The sequence below is a fragment of the Fukomys damarensis genome, unplaced genomic scaffold (genome assembly GCF_012274545.1).
Source record: "Fukomys damarensis isolate Sample0158 unplaced genomic scaffold, DMR_v1.0_HiC HiC_scaffold_2, whole genome shotgun sequence".
Lineage (NCBI taxonomy): Eukaryota > Metazoa > Chordata > Mammalia > Rodentia > Bathyergidae > Fukomys > Fukomys damarensis.
Window position 1 is genome coordinate 61354370 of NW_022900914.1, and position 18537 is coordinate 61372906.

Consider the following 18537-nt stretch of genomic DNA (forward strand, 5'->3'; position numbering starts at 1 on the left):
CACCTGCCTGGAAAGAGCAAGGTCCGCAAAGTCCATCCCCAGCAACAAAAAAAAAAAAAAAAAAAAAAAAAACCAAACAAAAAAAAAATGTCATTTACCAAAAGCAAATGGTAAGTTCCTAGTACCAAGGGCATCAAATATCTGGGTCTTTATCAGGTGGAAAAAAACATTAAGTACTCAATACAAGGACAACTCAGCAATCAAGGATCAGTAAGAAACTTTTATAGAAACAGAAAGGAAGGTATTGCTGAAAGTCCCATCAACTTAATCATACTGTTTTATTTTAGGCTAGAAATTCGACTTCCAAGGATCTATCTTAAGGAAACAGATGTGATAAAAAATGTACACAAATAGATATGATAAAAAATGCACAAAAAAGATGAACATTGCAAGATTTTTAAAAAATTATCAAACATCAGCAACCAAATTGTTTAACATTAAGAAATATTCGAACAAAGCATGACACATGTGCTGAAGGGACTATTACTAAGCCATGCTTTTAATGCATTTTAGTATTTAAACAAAATACTCTTAAAATCCATGGAAAGTGGTGAGAAGAAACAGATAGAACTGTATAATATGGTATCAGATAAGTCTATGACCAGGAAAAATAATCAAAGCCAAGTGCTAACAGTGGTTATTATTGAATAGAAAGACTGCTATCAATAGTTTCTTTGTCAGTTTCCTTTTTATGGTACTGGAGATTGAATCCAGGGAGCACTGAGCTATAACCCCAGCCCTTTAAAAATTTTATTTTGAGACAGGTCTCACTAAATTGCCCAGGCTGATCTCTAACTTGCAAACCTTCTGCCTCAGCTTTCCGAGTAGCTGAGATTATGAGGGCACACTTTTAACACCTGGCAACAATACTTTTTAATACTTTTATTTACTATAATAACTAGAATGTTTTAAAAATCTTGCAGTTTACTAAAGTCTATAGTTATTATATATCCTTATGGGAAAGTCTTGAATTGTTAATAATAAAAAATTATCATATTTTAAAGTAAATACAAAGTCAGGCAGGGGATTTAGCTCAGTGGTGATGCCGCCTGCCTTGTTAGTGCAAGGTCCTGAGTTGGATCCCTGGCACCAAAAAAAGAGTAAGTAGAAAGTAACCTACATATAGAACAATAATGAGACAGCATACTTGGTACCACTAAGAACCTGGTATTTGGAAGGTTAAAAACAACATTCTCTATAGTGTCTGTGGAGTACAGGCGTAAGGATATTATGTCATAGTGTTAGATCACCTAGTGCCAACTCCCAGTTTACTAAAGTATCACCCATTACCTGTTGGGCAGCTGGATCCTCTTGATAGCATAATTGCAGTCATCTACTTTGTTTCTAGCTTCAAAGACAACTCCAAAGCCACCGCGACCCATGCACTGAATTGGTTCAAAATCTGTTAGGTATCTAAAAAAAAGGGGGGAAAATGTTTGTAAAAGGTTATAATAGTTTTATAATTTGGTTTAATCTTGTATTATTATACACACAATATATAAACTTAGCAAACTCACAGAACTTATTTTAGTGAAGACTATGTTTTGAATTCTATTCATTACATTCTTAGTTCTTGTTTGTATACATGATGCAAATCTTATAAATTTCCTTGGGAAAAATTAAAAATAAAAAAGTTTCGTTTAAGTGGGAATTACTTATTAATCATCGGTTGCTACAGTAACTACATTACCAGTTTATTCTATCCAATACTTTCTATTACCTATGAAAATGTCATATTTTTAAGTCTTGTTTTTGTTTTTTTTGGTACCAGGGATCGAACTCAGGACTTTGCACTTGCCAGGCAGGTAGTGGAACCACTGAGCTAAATCCCTGGCCCCCCTAGCCCATATTCTTAATTCTTCTTCTTTTTTTTTTTTTGGTACCAGGGATCAAACTCAGGACCTTTTACTTTTTACAACCTTTTACTTTTTATGGCAATTTGTACTCAATTAAAAATGTAGTCTTATTTCACTACTTGTAAATTTTATGGAAAAATGTAATCACTTCTATTATATTTAAGAACTGTTTTAGCCAGAAGTCCTTCTAGGAAGTGAAGCTGATGCTGGAAGGGTTGATTCCTGAGTCAGTTGGTCACCACTGAAGATATGCGCACAGTGCAGCCTGTTCCTCCCCTGGTGCCACTTCACTGCCCTGGACTGCAGACTCCAGGCTGTGTGCAGCCCATTTAACACCCCAGGGTGTTCTCTCCTTCCCACACCTCTACTCCGATGGTCTTTGCAGTTACCAAAACCCTATTCTTTCCTTATTCTGTTCACCTCCACACCTCTGTAAAGCTTTCTGGACCCAAGTCTTAAGGTTTCTGTAGCACTGTGAGCATAGAACTTTGAACAATTTAGCCTTAATCTCAGTGTTTTGAAATTATTTGTATGCAGTGTGCTTGTCCCACCACCACCATACTTAAAGGACCCTTAAATACTTTTGTTTCTCTTTATGTTCCCAGAACCTGCCAGATCAGAGGTCTAACAAATGTCTGTCACCATGGGTGAATTAATAAATGCATGCATTTGTGGAAATTATTCCAACTGCATGAGAGAGCTGCATTAGATGTTCTGTGGAATCCCTTAAAAGGGCAAGTTTATTACTTTATGACTTGCACACTCACACTAATTTAGTAGTTGCCTCAGCTGGTCAGAGTGTGGAGTTAAGAAGGAGAAACAACAAACTCCAACCCTCCACGGGCCAATTACCTTCACTGGGAATGAAGAGTAACAATCTGTATTCCTAAAAATAGCTAGTCACTGTACCTTAGTACAAATCCATCTCCTTAAATGCGAAAGATCACACATTTCATATCCTACTCCTGGAGGGCAAATGAATTTTCTTCCTGCATCATACTTTGTAAAAAGAGTAACAGCTGATACTGACCTTATTCACACAAGCACCAGCTCTGCTCAAGTCCCAGCTGACAAATGACAAAATTGAGGTCTGCATTCAGGATTGAACCCAGAGTTCACACTTTTAATAGTGCCCAGGATGTACCAGGGACATGTAAATATCAGATAGTATTTTTATAGAACTCTCATATTAAAAACAATAGCTCACTTCTCATATTAAAGTTAAAGCAAAGTTGATTTACGCTTAGTTCCATTTTAGAGTACAGTATTCTAATTCTCTTGACATCAGCCTTGCAAATTCACCTTTATTCTTGATCCTTCTTCCTCCTCCAGTCTCCAGCTGCCTAACACTTACAAATATGATCGCCTTTACAATGCCCTCTTGAATCCTCACAACTAGACGTACTGCTTAGTTCACGGCTTTTCTCCCTTGTGTTTGTTTTTCTTGGTATCATACCTCCTCATAGACTTTAAGCCTCCCCAGGACAGGCTCCGTCTTTGTCTCTCCAAAGCTTCAGATACCATCCTGCACTGAGCAGTTCAGAGTATGTGCTGAACAATGACCCGCCTCAGTGGGGGGGCTAGCTGATGGGAGTCCTTGGTCCCCTGTCCTTCTGGCTCAGCGTCTGCTGAGGTTGACAGCCATGGAGGCAAGAGTACAAAAGCAGCCCTCACCATTTGTTTGTCACCTAGTAAATTCTGCTGTGTTCATAAAATTCACTAGTTTTACCTGTTCCTGTCATCGTGAAGCAACTGGCTTGAAGAGAGTCCTAGCTAATCCACACATCTACCAATTACTTTCACTATTTTCTAATCATAAAACTAACATCTTTGACATTAAGCAGCAAAGGCCAATGACTTTTCCTTGCCCTTGTATCACTGCAGCAATAAGTATGCTATTAAAACAAAAAAGTAGAGCTACAATCTATGAAGTATGAAAAATAAAGTATAGCACAATTTCCTCTGCCACACAGCATCAAAGGTGATATTTTATACTTGAGTGTAACAGTTTCTCTACTTTTATTTCCAAATTACTTGAACTGCCTGCTTTTAGCTAACCCATCTCTCTTCTGCTTTTAAGTATCATTTGTTCTATTAGTGCCCCTCCCCATTTATCTCCTATTCCACACAGAAAAGATAAAATAAACAGTATTAAGGAACATACTGTACTGAGTAAATATATAATTATTATTTGATACTATTAAAGACAACTCTAGTACATGGTATATCTTAAATCATTAAGTTAAATAAGAACTTTTTGATGGTTGAAATTCTAAACTCTTCTATTTTATTTTCATCCCTCTTAGGGCACATACCAACCTTATTAAATTTAAGTTACCTGAGGTGTAAGGTTGTTTTATTTACATAGATGTTCATATATTTAAAGAAGATCTTTGTTTTTTGGTTTTTTTTTTTTGTGGTACCGGGGATCAAACTCAGGACCTTGTGCTTGTGAGGCAGGCAGTGGAACCACTGAGCTAAATCCCCGGCCCCGAAGATCTTAGTTTTACCAGTCACTTATTTGATGCAAATGGCCGCTCTCAGAATCTATAATATTTCATGAGACTCTTACCGTGAGATATATCCAGAACTTTTGATGTCATTCCAGCTACTGTCACTAGTTTCAGCTCTTACAGAATCATATTTATTTTCAGTTTGACACTGAGTTTCAGATTCCTTCCTTTGCTGATAAAGTACAAAACAAAATCATTACCAGTACAAGGTTGAATTAAAGTTAGCTAACAATCTTTGGATAAAGCACTGAAAAATACAGTATTAAGAAAAATAAAAGCATTATAGAACCAAAACACAGAGAATTCCTTTTTATTACATATAACAAAAAGTTTATCTTCCCACTGCTATTCTTTTAATCTTAGGATTCTATTATGTGGGTATGTCATATGTACAGACTAAGCCAATAAATAAATAAATAAATGAATAAATAGCTAGCCAGAAAGAGAAAGCCTGTATGTGTGGATGAATTCAGACTTTTAGGCAAAATTAGTAATTTTTCCCCAACCAACTCTGTAGATACTTTAAAAATGCTTCAATGTCTGGATCTGGCAATGTCTCATTTGCACTGCTTCTTCACCTGTATCTTCAGAAGGTTTTCCAGAGGATGCCAGTAATTACTCTGGTCACAGAGAGTACTGCGGTTCATGTGTTCATTCACTGACTCTTTCAACAAAACTTCACAGCTCTGATTCCGTGCCAGGCACCGTGTAAGAACTGGGGAGACGGAGGTAAACTCACACATTGGCCTCTGTGCTTACAAGTGTACAGTGTAGAGGCAAAGAAGAGAAATCAGTTTCCTATGAACTACGTTAGTAAGGAGAGGGCAGGACATTCTGACGAAGATGAGGAGGATAAGGAAGATTTCCCAGCGGACACAAGGACTAATTTCAAACTTAGACACACAGGAGATAATCATGTGAGAGGGAAGGAAGAAGAGTTAGGGAACAAAGTTCAAGGCAAAGTCAGAGGAAGGAGCACTATCAGGCTCCTTTAAGGAGAGTGTGGCCTAAACTGGGCGTGGGGACACAGGCCTAAAATCCCAGCACTTGGGAGGCTGAGGCAAGAAGACTGCCATGAGTTTGAGGCCAGTCTGGAATACAGCGTGAGATGTGTCAAAACATCAAAAAGGGGTGGGGGGGAAGCACGTGACCTACATGAGGGTCTGAAAGATGTTCAGCATGGTGGCTGAGCACCAACAAGAGGGGAGGAAGAGGCAGGAACGAGTGAAGGTGAGTAATGAGATGGGGCACAGCTCGTTCAGAACCATGCACATTTGAAGGATGGATTCTATCCTAAAAATAACAAGAAAACAAACAAACAGTGAGAGCTGGTTATTAGAGGTGTTTAAGCCAGGACACGCAGCTCTAGTTAGTTAGGTATGGACACGGAGACCAGCTGGAAGCAATGTAGTAACTCAGGAGAGATCTGGTGGCATTTGTACTGCGAAACAGAAAGTGGAAAATGGGGAAGACAGAGGTAGGAGAATCTGACAGGATGGGTGACTGGTGAGGGAGACCAAGGACTGTGGCTCTGGTGACTGAGTCTGGCAGTGCCTCTCCTGAGAAAGAGGCCACAGGACATGCTAGGGATGGAAACGGGGAGAGGAACAGTCTGAGTTACGGCTCCTCTGAGGTACACAGACAGCTCCTACCAACTGGTGTGGGGAAAAGGATTTGGAAACATAATGTGACTGAAGCTGGGAAAGTAGGGAGAAGGTCCAGAAAGTCCATAGAATGAACAGGAAGAGTGAGCCTTGCCATCTGTTGTGACCACAGGAAGCTGAGGAGGATGAGGTCCTGAGGGATCCACATAACACTCAAGGAGACAGGAGAGCCTCAAGGAGACAGGGAGCCAAGAAGACAGGCAGCAAAGGTCCAAGAGAGGTTTGACAGTGTCACACACAGAGGGGCTCAGTTAGGAAAGAGCTGGAAGATGACCATTACATTTTACAGGAAGATCATACAACACTTGGGCAGGAACAGCTCCAGTGGAGTGGTGGGGAGAGATGCCAGTTGGCAACGGACTGAGGGGTGACCAGGAGGTGAGCAGGTGGAAATGGGAGTACAGTCATCCTCACATAATAATGTTTCAGTCATCAACAGCCCACATACACAAATGTGGTCCTGTAAGATTATAATGGAGCTAGCTGGTCATTGGAGAGATGCAAGTGAAAACAACACTGAGATTCCTCTTCACCCCAGAAAGAATGGCTGCTATCATGAAATCAACTAATGACAAATGCTGGCAGGGCTGTGGGCAAAGAGGAACCCTGCTCTACTGCCGGCGGGAGTGTAGACTGGTGCAACCACTGTGGAAATCAGTATGGAGATACCTCAGAGAACTAGGATTGCAAGTCCCATTTGACACTGCTATTCCCCCTACTGGGTATCTTTCCCAAAGAATTAAAAGAATCATACCACAATGATATATGTGCACCCATGTTCATAGCAGCATAATTCGTGATAGCTAAAATTTGGAAGCAGCCCAACTGCCCATCAGCAGGAGACTGGATAGAGAAAACGTGTTTTTTAAAATAAAATGGAGTACTACTCAGTCATAAAGAATGGGAATCTTTATAGCTAAATGGACATTTATAGCTAAATGGATGCACATTGAGGTGATATCCTAAAGTGAAATAAACAGGACACATGTGCAAATACTGAATAGTTTCTCTAGTGAGAAACTGAAAGTGTAAATAAGAACTGAAAGGAATAATAGATAATTTGAAATAGGAAGAAAAAGTGCAAAGCAGAACTGTGTTTCCTGAAATTGAAGAATAAATTCCAAGGAAAACAGAGGTTAAGTGGGAAAGATTTATTGAGGGGGTGATGCTCTCAAGAATGGAGATAGAGAGGAGTGGAGGGGTTGAAGGGAGGGCAGGGGAAAGGGGAAAAATAAGAACCAAGATGGATTACGTAGAGGTGCAAATTTCCGATGATGAATGTCACTACTCTGTATACCTTAAATGTACCAAAAAATTAATTAATTTAAAAAATTATAATAGAGCTGAAAAATACCTATGGCCCAGGATTTTAACTGTGCTTTTCTATGCTTAGATATACAAATACAATGGTGCTGCAACTGCCAACCGTTAACATGTTGTACAGGTTGATACGTGCAAGAGCACAGGCTATCACACAGCCTAAGTGTGCGGTGTGCTAGACCGTCCAGATTTATGAAGCGCCTTCTGTGAACCCTGTGCAGTCTTGATACTGCTTAATGATGCTGCTCAGAATGTATCCCCATCAGTAAGCGGCGCATGACTGTTTAAGTAGCAATGACTTCATGGTAAAACCTAAGGTTTTACATTTACCCCACCCCCACAACATGTAATAACTCTTGTATACCTGCAAGATTCTGAAAAACACTGGATTTTTAAAATGTCTTACTCTGTGAGGCTGAGGATGGAAAAGTCTGCGCACAATGAAAGTTGTTGCGACGATACAAAACAAAATGGTTCCAACTATTTCTTTCCACCAGTGTAAGAGGAGAACGGGATCCTTTTTGCGGAGGCTCTTGTAACTTGGGTTGTCAAAGAATCTGACTGTGATCTGTGTGCTCCGTTTGTTCCTTTCTCTCTTGTAGTATGGTAGATAATAACCGTTATCTTCAAAAACAAACATGAAAAGGGCTTGCTTTTTATTTTAAGATAAGCTAAAATAGGACCATTTTTATAGGTTAAAATTATCTATTTTCCTAAGACTTATAACGATAATTCCTTATTTCTCTTTTTTAACGCATATCAGGCAGCTTCCTTTGCCTTTTTCTTAAATATAGACATTTTCCTTCATACCACAGCATCTTAAATTTTCTTTATACAGTATATTCGTTAATAAAGAGAAGTCTGGTTTTGTTTTGGTACCAGGGATCGAACTCAGGACCTTGTGCTTGCGAGGCAGTCGGTGGCACCACTGAGCTAAATCCCTGGCCCAGTGTATAAAACTAGAAAAAAATGAAAAGCCAACTCATTCATTCCCTCATTAATAATTAATTCACTCTTTTAAATACAGAATGAGTACTCAAATGTCCTTTAAGACAATGTAAGCTTTCCTTTCACTTGGGATCAATAAAATACCAAGTTTTATCACGAATCTTTCTTTACAGCTGCAGGAAAAAAATCCTCATCACACTCTTGGATGTATTTTAGGCTGTCAAAATGAGTTTGTTTCAGAAATCAGCCTTGTTTTGTCTATTTTGTCCTATGCATGGACAGACTACACAATTCTTTCCTACTTTCACTTCTGATCAACTGCTGATAACACCTGCTATTTCTAATTTACAGCCTTCTGTGTGTCTATATATTTTAATCAATTTAGATTCTAAATAATTTTCTACTACTAGCATCTAGGGTAACTGAGGAGGAGTTTATTTTTTGTCTGATGTAGATCTGAAGACTTTTTAAATATCCAGAGCTTTTAGCAAGAACTAATCTTTATTGACACTGTGTGCAGGGGCACAATGCTAATTGAGACTTTACATGCATTCCTCAGAACTCAGAAGAACCCAGTGAATACATACTAGGAAGACCATCCTTGTTTCACAAATAAAGGAACTAAAACAGGAAGGGAGGGGCGCTCAACCCAGTATGTGGTAAAACTGGGACCTAAACTCTGGCAATCTGATTTTGGAGCTTCTATGTCTAGCCAACACTCCTGAAATGTTTTTCTATGTTCTAATCAATTTCCTTTCATTTAAATTCTGATCATTAATTTCAAATAATTGAATAAGACAAACAAAACTCAGTATTTTCTTTTGGGTTTTTTTTTTTTTTTTTGAGATGGGGTCTCATTATGAATCCTTGACCTCACAATCCTCCTGCCTCAGCCACCGAAGGCTGGGATTTCAGGAATATAATACCATGCCTGGCCCAGAACTCAGCATATTCAACGCAGGAGTGATCACACTTACCATATGGATACTGTAAGATTGAAAGTGCCCCATTGCTGTATTCTTCATGAGAAAACTTATCATTACTAAGACATTTGTCAAATTCATCAGATCCTACCAAGACCGGAGTTCTGGAAGGAGAATCTAAAACACAATGATAAAGTATTAACTGTCATGACTTAATGAAAATGCACATGTTCATTCACTGAACAAACTGATGTTCAACCACAGATCAATGCAATGATATAAGTCAAACAAATGGCCCAAGGTTCCTGCCCTTGAAAAGTTTAGTCTTAAACAGAACTGGTGTCATTTATAGACACAACTAAAATATAATGTGACATGTAGTTAAAAAAATACAAAAGATATGTAAAGATATTTAAGGAAGGGAGGTCACATGAGTCAAAGTATATGATGTAATGACTGGCTAATTTTTTTTACCTAGATGTACTTAAATAAGTATGTTAAGAGACAAATGTTACTTTTCCATGGTCAGTGATGGTTGAGTTTTTCTAAGTTGCACAGAGAAATAGTTTACTAACATTTATTTCTATGAAGTAACTGTTTTTTCTAAGAATGAATGCTGTAAATGATAAATTAAAATTTATTAACATCTGAAAGGGGCCGGGGATTTAGCTTGTTGGAGCTGTGCCTGCTTCATAAGCACAAGGTTTGAAGTCAATCCCCAGTACTGCAAAAAAAAAAAAAAAATCTGAAATACCTTCTCAAAATTATTGATAAGGTATAAGACATAGGCCAGGGATTTAGCTCAGTAGTTCGGTGGCCTGCCTTGCAAGAGCAAGGACCCAAGTTCAATCCACGGTACCAAAAAAAAAAAAAAAAAGATATAAGATATATAATTATTCTTATCTCTTCAATACTGAAAATTAGGGTAAAGACAATTAGGTTTCTAAACATTTCAGTAGTATTTATAAAATTTATTATTCACTTACGAATTAGGGGCTTCCATTTGATGGTTGGCAAAGGAATAATTGCATTTTCACTAGATTCCAAGGCCTTGGGGCTTGTAGGAAACTTTTCTGAAATTCTGATTGATGACTGAAGATACAGCTGGCCTCTATACATTCCTGAATCAATCAGAGTATTTTCAATCATGCAGTGATATTTTTAAAAGGTTCATTTTGATTTAATACATTAGATTAATTCTAGTCATTTGAGCATTACATAGCTCTTTTCAAAGAAGAAAGATGTCTGATACACTCAAATATGACTGGCTAATTGAGAAAAAAAAAACAACAAAAAAAGCAAAAAAAGCACAAACAGGCCAATACAATGTTTTTTACTGAATAATAGCATATTTTCAGTTATCACAGAAAAATTTTTTTGAGACACGGTCTTGCTATGTAGCCCAGGCTGGCCTTGTACTCATGGCGCTCTTCCTGCTTCAGCCTTCTGAATGCTGGGATTAGAGGCCTGTGCCACTACATCGGGCCAGGAAAGTTTTTTCAATAGAAAAATTCAAAAATTTAAGCCTTTGTACTCTCATAAAATAAACAGCATACTGAAGGTTTATCTAAACATCCATAATCCCAAGCTATGGTTAACAATTCAGTCATATACTATCACAGAGCACGTGTGACACTCTAAGTCTTCCTTGTCATTGGGAAGTACATGAGAAAGCTTACATAATTCTACGAGTACTTACTGACTCAAATTATATAATTCAAATAATTCAAAGATTTTAAACATTATAGTAAGTTTTTCAGTTGCCCAGGACACCAGAATTTTGTTTTTCAGATCTGTTGTACAGACTCACTGAAAAAAGGAAAAAACCTAATCTTTAAGAGGATAGCAAACTAACAGAGATATGAAAACAAATACAAATAAGAGACAGTTATAGATTTGGAGGGTATGTAAGTAATGTGCAGGTCATACTATACAATGAGAACATTCTAAGCCTTTCTAATAAAAGCCTCAATGAAAACAATATACCGTAATCATCAAAAATTTCAGCACTGTACTGTATACCTAAAAAGTACCAATAAAATTAATGAGAAAAAAAAATTTTCAGCACTAGACAAATGAAATAATAGTAGGAACAGAAACTTAAGGGAAACACAAATCAGAAATGTATCCAGGAATCATAAATACAATGGGCACTGCTGAAGTTGAAGGAATAATACAAGGATACACTTTAGATGTCATCGTGCACTTTCACTGGGTAAGAGAAATTTATTCACCCAAGTACACGCTCTTCTCTGTTGCTCCTCGGGCAGCTTCTACAATGTCTTCTTCATCTTCCAAAACTTCCTCAGTAGAACCATAACTTGTGTCATCAAAAAGACTGATGGGAATGACTTTTCCATCTCTAAGCAACCAGGCAGATGCAATTGGAGTACAAAACTAAACAAAAATGGAAAACAGATTTTAAATATAGTATTTATGTAGTTTCAACTCATAAAATACCAATTAAGGGAAGAGGAAATAAAAAAATTAAAAATAAAACTTAAAAATCACAAATCTCTTAAGGCATAAAGAATAAGTGAGGAATCTAACAAAAAAGCTATTTTCAGCCAGGTGTGGTGGTGCACCCTGTAATCCCAGCATTTAGGAAGCTCAGGCAGGAGGATCAGTGTGAGTTCGAGACCAGCCTGGGCTACATAGTGAGTTCCAGATCAGTCTCAACTACATAGTGAGGCCTTGTCTCAAAAAACAAACAAACAAACAAACAAAGCTATTTTCCTCCACCAATAAGTGTGGACAAACTGGGAGAGAAGGAAACATTTATAAGTTCTCAGTGGTCTTAAGTACCTGATATTCCCATTCCAGATGTCCTCCCTTCTTACTGAATGCCATAACCTTCCAGTCGGCGACTGAAACTTTTATGACTGTATCCAGCATGGCAGCTTCCTGTTCTTCCACATCTGAAATAATTTTCGATTCTTCTTTGTTTTCACTGGGCTTAAAGGTGCTTTCAATAAATCCAGCTCTAGTTTCCATGTCTGGAATATACCGAAGTTCAAAGTGTCCAACACTGAAATTCCACCTTAAATTTACAAAGGTTTGTTTTAGAAATTTACATTTAAACAAACGGACCAAACAGCACAGAACTCTCCTAGATTGCAGAAGCAAATATTAAAATTTTATGATAGAAAGTGTCAATTTAACTTTCTGGAAAGGAGTGCTCTGCTGATTCTCACCACAAGAGGGCCGAAGAGAACTGTCTTGGGCCTTCAAAAACTGGTTCTCAGAGTTGTGGATGAAAGCAGGTATGGGCAGGATTCTCTTGCAAAAATTAGTAAATGCTCACACTGACAAAAATGATTTTCTTTCTTTTTTCTTTTTTGGTACTGGGAATCAAACTCGGGTCCTTGTGCTTGTGAGGCAGGCAGCTGAACCACTGAGCTAAATTCCCAGTCCAAGAATGATTTTCTTAAAGTCACCTTTAAAACAAGCTGGCATGGAACCTGCTTATCTCAGTTATCCGGGCACATTTCATTTAAGTGCAAAAAAGTTAATTTATCCCAATAAACCAAAATAAAATGCCAGATGAATGCAACCACTGTAGATCTGTAAGAAAGCGCAGCCAGAAAAGGAAACGTGATCAGTAGCATCTCCCCAAAGGTCACAGCATTTCAGCTCCACTGTCAGATGTCTCCTGATGAGCAGTGGTGAGAATTTCCCCTTCCCTAATTTTCAGTGTCCCTGCCCATAAAGTAGCAGTAATGTTTCCTCTGTAATTAGTGAATAAAAAATGACTTCATTATTGACAGAGTAACATCTTATTGTAAAACAGAGAATTCTGACATCTATTGAAAAATACAAAGCATGGATCTTGGACTCCTTCATCCTTCCTACTGTGGTAACTCCAAATTCTGTTGCGTTATACTTCTGTTCCAATGGTGGCTGAGCTCCCAGTGAGCACTCAAGCTCTTAAGGAAACCAAATCCTTTCAGGACAAAGAAGGTCAGGCTTTCAACCCATACAAAGCCCTTCCCAGAGTCCAGGGAAAGGAGAAAGGATATATTCTTAACTGGGTTTGAGAACAGTTATCAGGAAAGACAACTGCTGCGTCAGACTTGACAAAATCTGAAAGTGTGGCTCACTTTCAAGAGACGAAAATGGGATCAAGCTATCCCAACATGCAATATAAAATTTAAATGTTATGTTTTAAAACCTAGCACATGATAGACAGTCAGCTTATTTTATTTTTAGTTTTTTTTTTTCGGTACCGGAGATTGAACTTGGGACCTTGTGCTTGCAAGGCAGGTAGCAGAAACACTGAGCTAAATCCTCAGCCCCTTATTTTGTTTTTTAATCACATATTTATATATAGAAATTACATAAGGGGTTCAAAATTATTTGAAGAAGGAAACAGAAAGGTGTTAGTTTAAACAAATGATTTTAATGCTCTAAGGAAAGAATGTAAAATGATTATTCTAAAATTGTGATAATGAGATGAACCATAAAATGACCTACTACACAGAACTACAGAGTTAATCAAGCCCAAGTCAAGGAAAACATATTAACTTTGTTTTAAGAGCTTTCTGCAGTCAAAGAACTTTGATCATTGAGGTTGGTATGAAAATGTCATTAACCTAAGACCAAACCAGTTACCATGGTTACCAGTTACTCCTGATTACCATCTCCTGAAGCATATGGTGCCACATTTGGTGCCACACTTAATGACCTTGAAGCCATTTTTAATTTACAGTCCACATTTCTCTTAAAAGAATATTGTCCTTATGGGGCAACAAAATAGTTAACCAAAATCTATCTCCTCAAAGAAAAAAATCTGAAGACTTTTGGTCTCAGAAGTGCTTATAAATAACACCAAATACACACTTCTCACTGCCGCTCCGAGGCCCGACAGCTCTGACAGTCTTCTGCGTGCGCTGCAAAAGTAGGATGTCCTCTTCCTCTTCCATCTCATCACTGTCCCACCGGCGACAACCCAAGGCAGAGCAGATGTACCTCACCTGGACAGAGAGACTGAAATTAGCATGGGATACGAGTCATGGGAGATCAGAGATTACATGCATGTCTATGATCTTTAAAAAGTTAAAAGGAAGTTAAAGGAATATGTAAACAGTAAAAAGTATAAATTAGATTACCAATTCATAAAATGAATTATTATTATTTTTTGGTACCAGGGATTGAACTCAAGTCCTTGTGCTTGTGAGGCAGGCAGCAGAACCACTGAGCTAAATCCCTGGGCCAATAAAATGAATTATTTAGAAACATGAAAGTACTGAAATATTTCAGGAAATGATTTTAAAGATTAGCAGTTTTAGCCTTATTTTGGGGTTTTTTTCATGGAACGTACAAAAAGAAATGGAGAATCACTTGTGATATTCTATTAACATTATTATTAAAATTGCAGTGAGTTAAAAAAATCAACTTCAGAATTCCATATAACAGAAGTATTTGGTTTTTTTGTTTTTGTTTTTTTAAAAAACTTGAACCTTTTCTAATAGCTTTCATACTTAAAAGCTTCTTTTTTTGAAGCTGTGTGTAGTGGTGCATGCTTGTAATCCTATCACTCAGGAGACTGACGCAGGAAGACTGCTGCAAGTTGGAGGCCAGCCTGGGCTCCATAGTGAGTTCAAGGCCAGCCTGAACTACATAGTGAGAATCTGTCTTAAAAAAAAAAAAAAAAGAAGTACCCGACACAGTAGACCATATTAATTCTCTTCCTCCTACTATTCTTGGCTCTGCTGTTTATTCTTACCTTACAACCTTACATATATTTTAGTTTCCTCTTTCTACCCATTGGTTCTGTTATGAAAACAAACATTAACCTCAGGAGAAAATTATACTAACACTTAACTACTAATAATGTGGCTTAGGAAATTTTCTTCTATCCCAAGTCACTTGAATTTTCCCTGAAGTACACTTTCACTCACCTTTCCATTGAATGCACTGAGTCCATATGTAGTGAGAGATTTTCCTCCAACCAAAACAACATCGTCTCCAAATTTATAAGAAGATTCAAGAAGGGATTCGACGGTGAAAGGAACGGCTTCCATGCTCTCCCGGTCTCGGTCCCACTGGAAGAGGTCTCCATCCAGGGAAGGAATGATCATCTTATTCCCAAATACCTAAAAGAGACAGCAGCTTTTATAAGGGTCATAACTTTAAGGGTAGTAGATAAGACTGGAGGCTTGAGCCTGATGTACTCCAGCCTCTCTGAGTGCCACATGAAGTAGCACAGTCCACCAACCAAGAGTAATTTACAACTCCCAAAGCTCCTAGGACTTACACACAACAGACTAGTTTGGCTTTCCTTAAATTCTGCCAAGGACTAACAAGATCTCATAATGACAGGTGAGTTACCAAAAGATAGTTTGGGGATCCAGGGAGGTCAAGAAGCAGTTACTACAGGAGTCCTTAGAACCACTGATATGTTCACATGCAGTACTGGGGGGAGGGCTGTTTTATTCAAGCCAATTAATGTCATAGACTCCCAACCCAGGAACACAGGTTTGGAGATGACTCATGTGAACCCCATCCCCACTTCTATATGCTCTCAAATCTGCCATGAGTCAGATGTCTGCCCGGTAACTAGGCTGAGTGACTGGTTTGTATTCTCCAGTGTCTTTCCTTCTCTAAACAATGCTTATAGAGGGCCACCTATGTCCAGGCATAGTCTGGTGGCTAAGAGAGATGAGTTGGCAGAACAATGAACAACTACTCTTCTCATGGAGCTTAAACACTGATGTCAGGAGACAACATAATAAACAAGATAGAGTATGGCAGGTGATAAGTGTCATAGGGAAAAAACTGAACAAGACAAAGAGGGACTGGAACACATACGGGGTTGGGTGGGGAGGCAAAACAGCTCAGGGTAGACCCTGCTGGCAAAGACCTAAACAGTAGAGAGTGAAAAAAAGGTCACTGGGGAGCAGGCTTTGCAAAAGCTTTTAGGGGGAAGTGTGTGACCCACTTCATGACTAGTGAACCACAAGGAAAGCGAATAGGCAGAGGTGACGGTGAGGGCAGGGAGTGGGCAGAAGGCAAGAGAGGAGCTGACAGCAGTGGAAGCAAGGAAGCTAGTGAGGGCTGGAATATAACTAGAAGGTAAAGCAGCACGCTTTGCCCCTGATGGTATGAATCAAAGTTAAGGAGACCAGATGACTCCAAGATTTCTGACCAAGAACATCTTGTTTCCGGAGTCAGAGTTTCAGTTTCTGTCTTTGCGACACTGGCCTTTGTTACTTAAAATAAAAATGTTTGACCCACTCTACTTAATGACACAAACATTGTTCTGATCATCCAGGCTCAAAACTTTGGGAATATGGAATATGAAAGAGGTGCATTTAAAAAATAATAAAAACAACCTCCAAATGATGACCTTAACTTTTTTCAAAATAAAATCTTCCTACGTACTCTTGTTGTTACTTAAGCAGCAGAATGCTTTCTTTAAAGGCCTACTGCCTTGAAAACTCCCAAACAGGCACTCACAATTGTGACTTTGTTCTCAACTCATACACTCTCCCCTTCCCCTACATGTGTCCCAAACCCTGGAGTTCAGGAACACAAGCTGAAAACCACTGCTCCAATTCATTCACTTCTTTCTTTCATATCCTGGTTCACATTCGTACTCTCTCTAGCCTGAACTACTATAACAGCCTCTGTATAATTCTTAAGTAGAAATTTTCCTCAATCTAAGCTCTAAGTATCTTCTTAGATTGCTTCTAAGCTCTAAGTATCTTCTTAGATTGCTTCTTTTTTTTTGCGGTACCAGGGATCACACTCAGGATGTTGCGTGTGCCAGGCAGGTGTGGTGCCACTGAGCTACAAACCCCTCCCTGCTTAGTATCTTCTAGAATAATCACACTCAGAGTTGAGCTTGTTATGATACTATTCAAAAGCTTCAATGGCTCTCTTCTTACCTAAGACCCCAAATCCTAAGACTCAAAATCCTTTCGAGGGTATACAAAGTTCTCTAAATATGACCTCAAAGCACCCTTCTATCCCTCTCTTTCACTTGTCCCTACATAGGCAGACATCAGGCATGGGTACTTAAACACATCACCTGGGTTAAGAGTTATGCCACTGTAAATGTCATTTTCTTCTGGAGCACTGTGGCACTGCCTATGTTTCTGCTTTGAATTAAGAAGTCTGACAGCACAAATTTACTAACGGAAACTTTCCTATTCAGCAATCTTCTACTTTTTGTGGTAATTAAAGCTGAGACAATATCTGTTTTCAAACACTGTCCACCTAAGGAATATTGATCAGGTCCAGTAAGGTCTGTACATCTGTGTTTATGCAGCAGCTGTTAAAAGCAATATATTCAAGGTTGATTTCAGGGCAGCGATAGTTACAAGGTAAGCATCTTATTATTCCAAAAAAGAAAGAAAGAAAAGAAAAGTAAGTATGAGTTCAAAAAGGATGGGGTACAACACTGGCCAAATCTGAGACAATTTAAGCACCAGAGTCATTAAGTATTAATTTTTAAAAATAGGAATTCTTGAGTCCACAGCAATAAAAAATTGATAAAGTAATAAAAAAGAAGAGAGAGCTGGAGCTGGAAAAATTAGCATTTTGCAACCATCACAGTAAAGGCTGGACCAGACAATCACAATGGTGGAACTTATGGAACACAATGAAAGCAGTCTTACAAGGCAAATATACAGCAGCAAATACCTATACCAGGAAAACAGAGCAAGCTCAAATAAACAACCTAATGTTGAACCTCAAACTTTTAGAAAAAGAGCAAGTCAAGCCCAAAGCTCATATGAAGGAGGAAATTACAGAGATCAAAGAAATTAAATCAGTGCAGACTAAAAAAACAATATACCGAATCAATGAATCAGTGTTGGTTCTTTGAAAGAGTAAATAAAATTGTCAAACCCTTAGCCAACCTTATTAAAAAAAAAAAAAGAAAGATTTGAATCCATGCATTTAGGAATGAAAAGGGTGAAATCACAAAAGATCCTGCAGAAATCCAGAAGATCAATACCTACTTCAAGAACCTGTATTCTAATAAGATGGAAAACACAGAAGAAATGGACAGATTCCTATTTACATATGAATTACCAAACCTGAACCAAGAAGATACAAAAATTCTAAGTAAACCATTATCAGCCAATGAAATTGAAGATGTAATTAAAAACCTACCAACAAAGAAAAGCCCAGACTCTGACAGATACACTGCTGAATTCTGCAAGAAATTTAGAGAAGACCTAATGCCACTAATTCTCAAACTCTTTAATGAAACTGAAAGGACAACAATACTCTCAAATTCATATCTAGAAGCAAGCATTACAATGATACCAAAACCAGAGAAGGACTCAACCAAAAGAGAACTACA

At 38.2% G+C, this 18537-nt stretch overlaps 1 protein-coding gene across 2 annotated transcripts in view; it reads right to left on the bottom strand.

Moving 5' to 3' along the window:
- The window catches only part of Eif2ak3 (eukaryotic translation initiation factor 2 alpha kinase 3), a 56308-nt gene that overhangs the window by 20664 nt on the left and 17107 nt on the right, over window positions 1–18537 (bottom strand). For both annotated transcript variants that reach the window (XM_033765302.1, XM_019207677.2), the window contains 9 exons: window positions 15125–15319; window positions 14064–14197; window positions 12030–12264; window positions 11459–11621; window positions 10211–10345; window positions 9279–9401; window positions 7760–7977; window positions 4429–4541; window positions 1291–1413 (listed from right to left, as the gene is read on the bottom strand). In XM_033765302.1, the coding sequence (XP_033621193.1) occupies window positions 1291–1413; window positions 4429–4541; window positions 7760–7977; window positions 9279–9401; window positions 10211–10345; window positions 11459–11621; window positions 12030–12264; window positions 14064–14197; window positions 15125–15304 (1424 nt within the window). In that variant the 5' untranslated portion in view covers window positions 15305–15319. The remainder of the gene's footprint in view (window positions 1–1290; window positions 1414–4428; window positions 4542–7759; window positions 7978–9278; window positions 9402–10210; window positions 10346–11458; window positions 11622–12029; window positions 12265–14063; window positions 14198–15124; window positions 15320–18537) is intronic.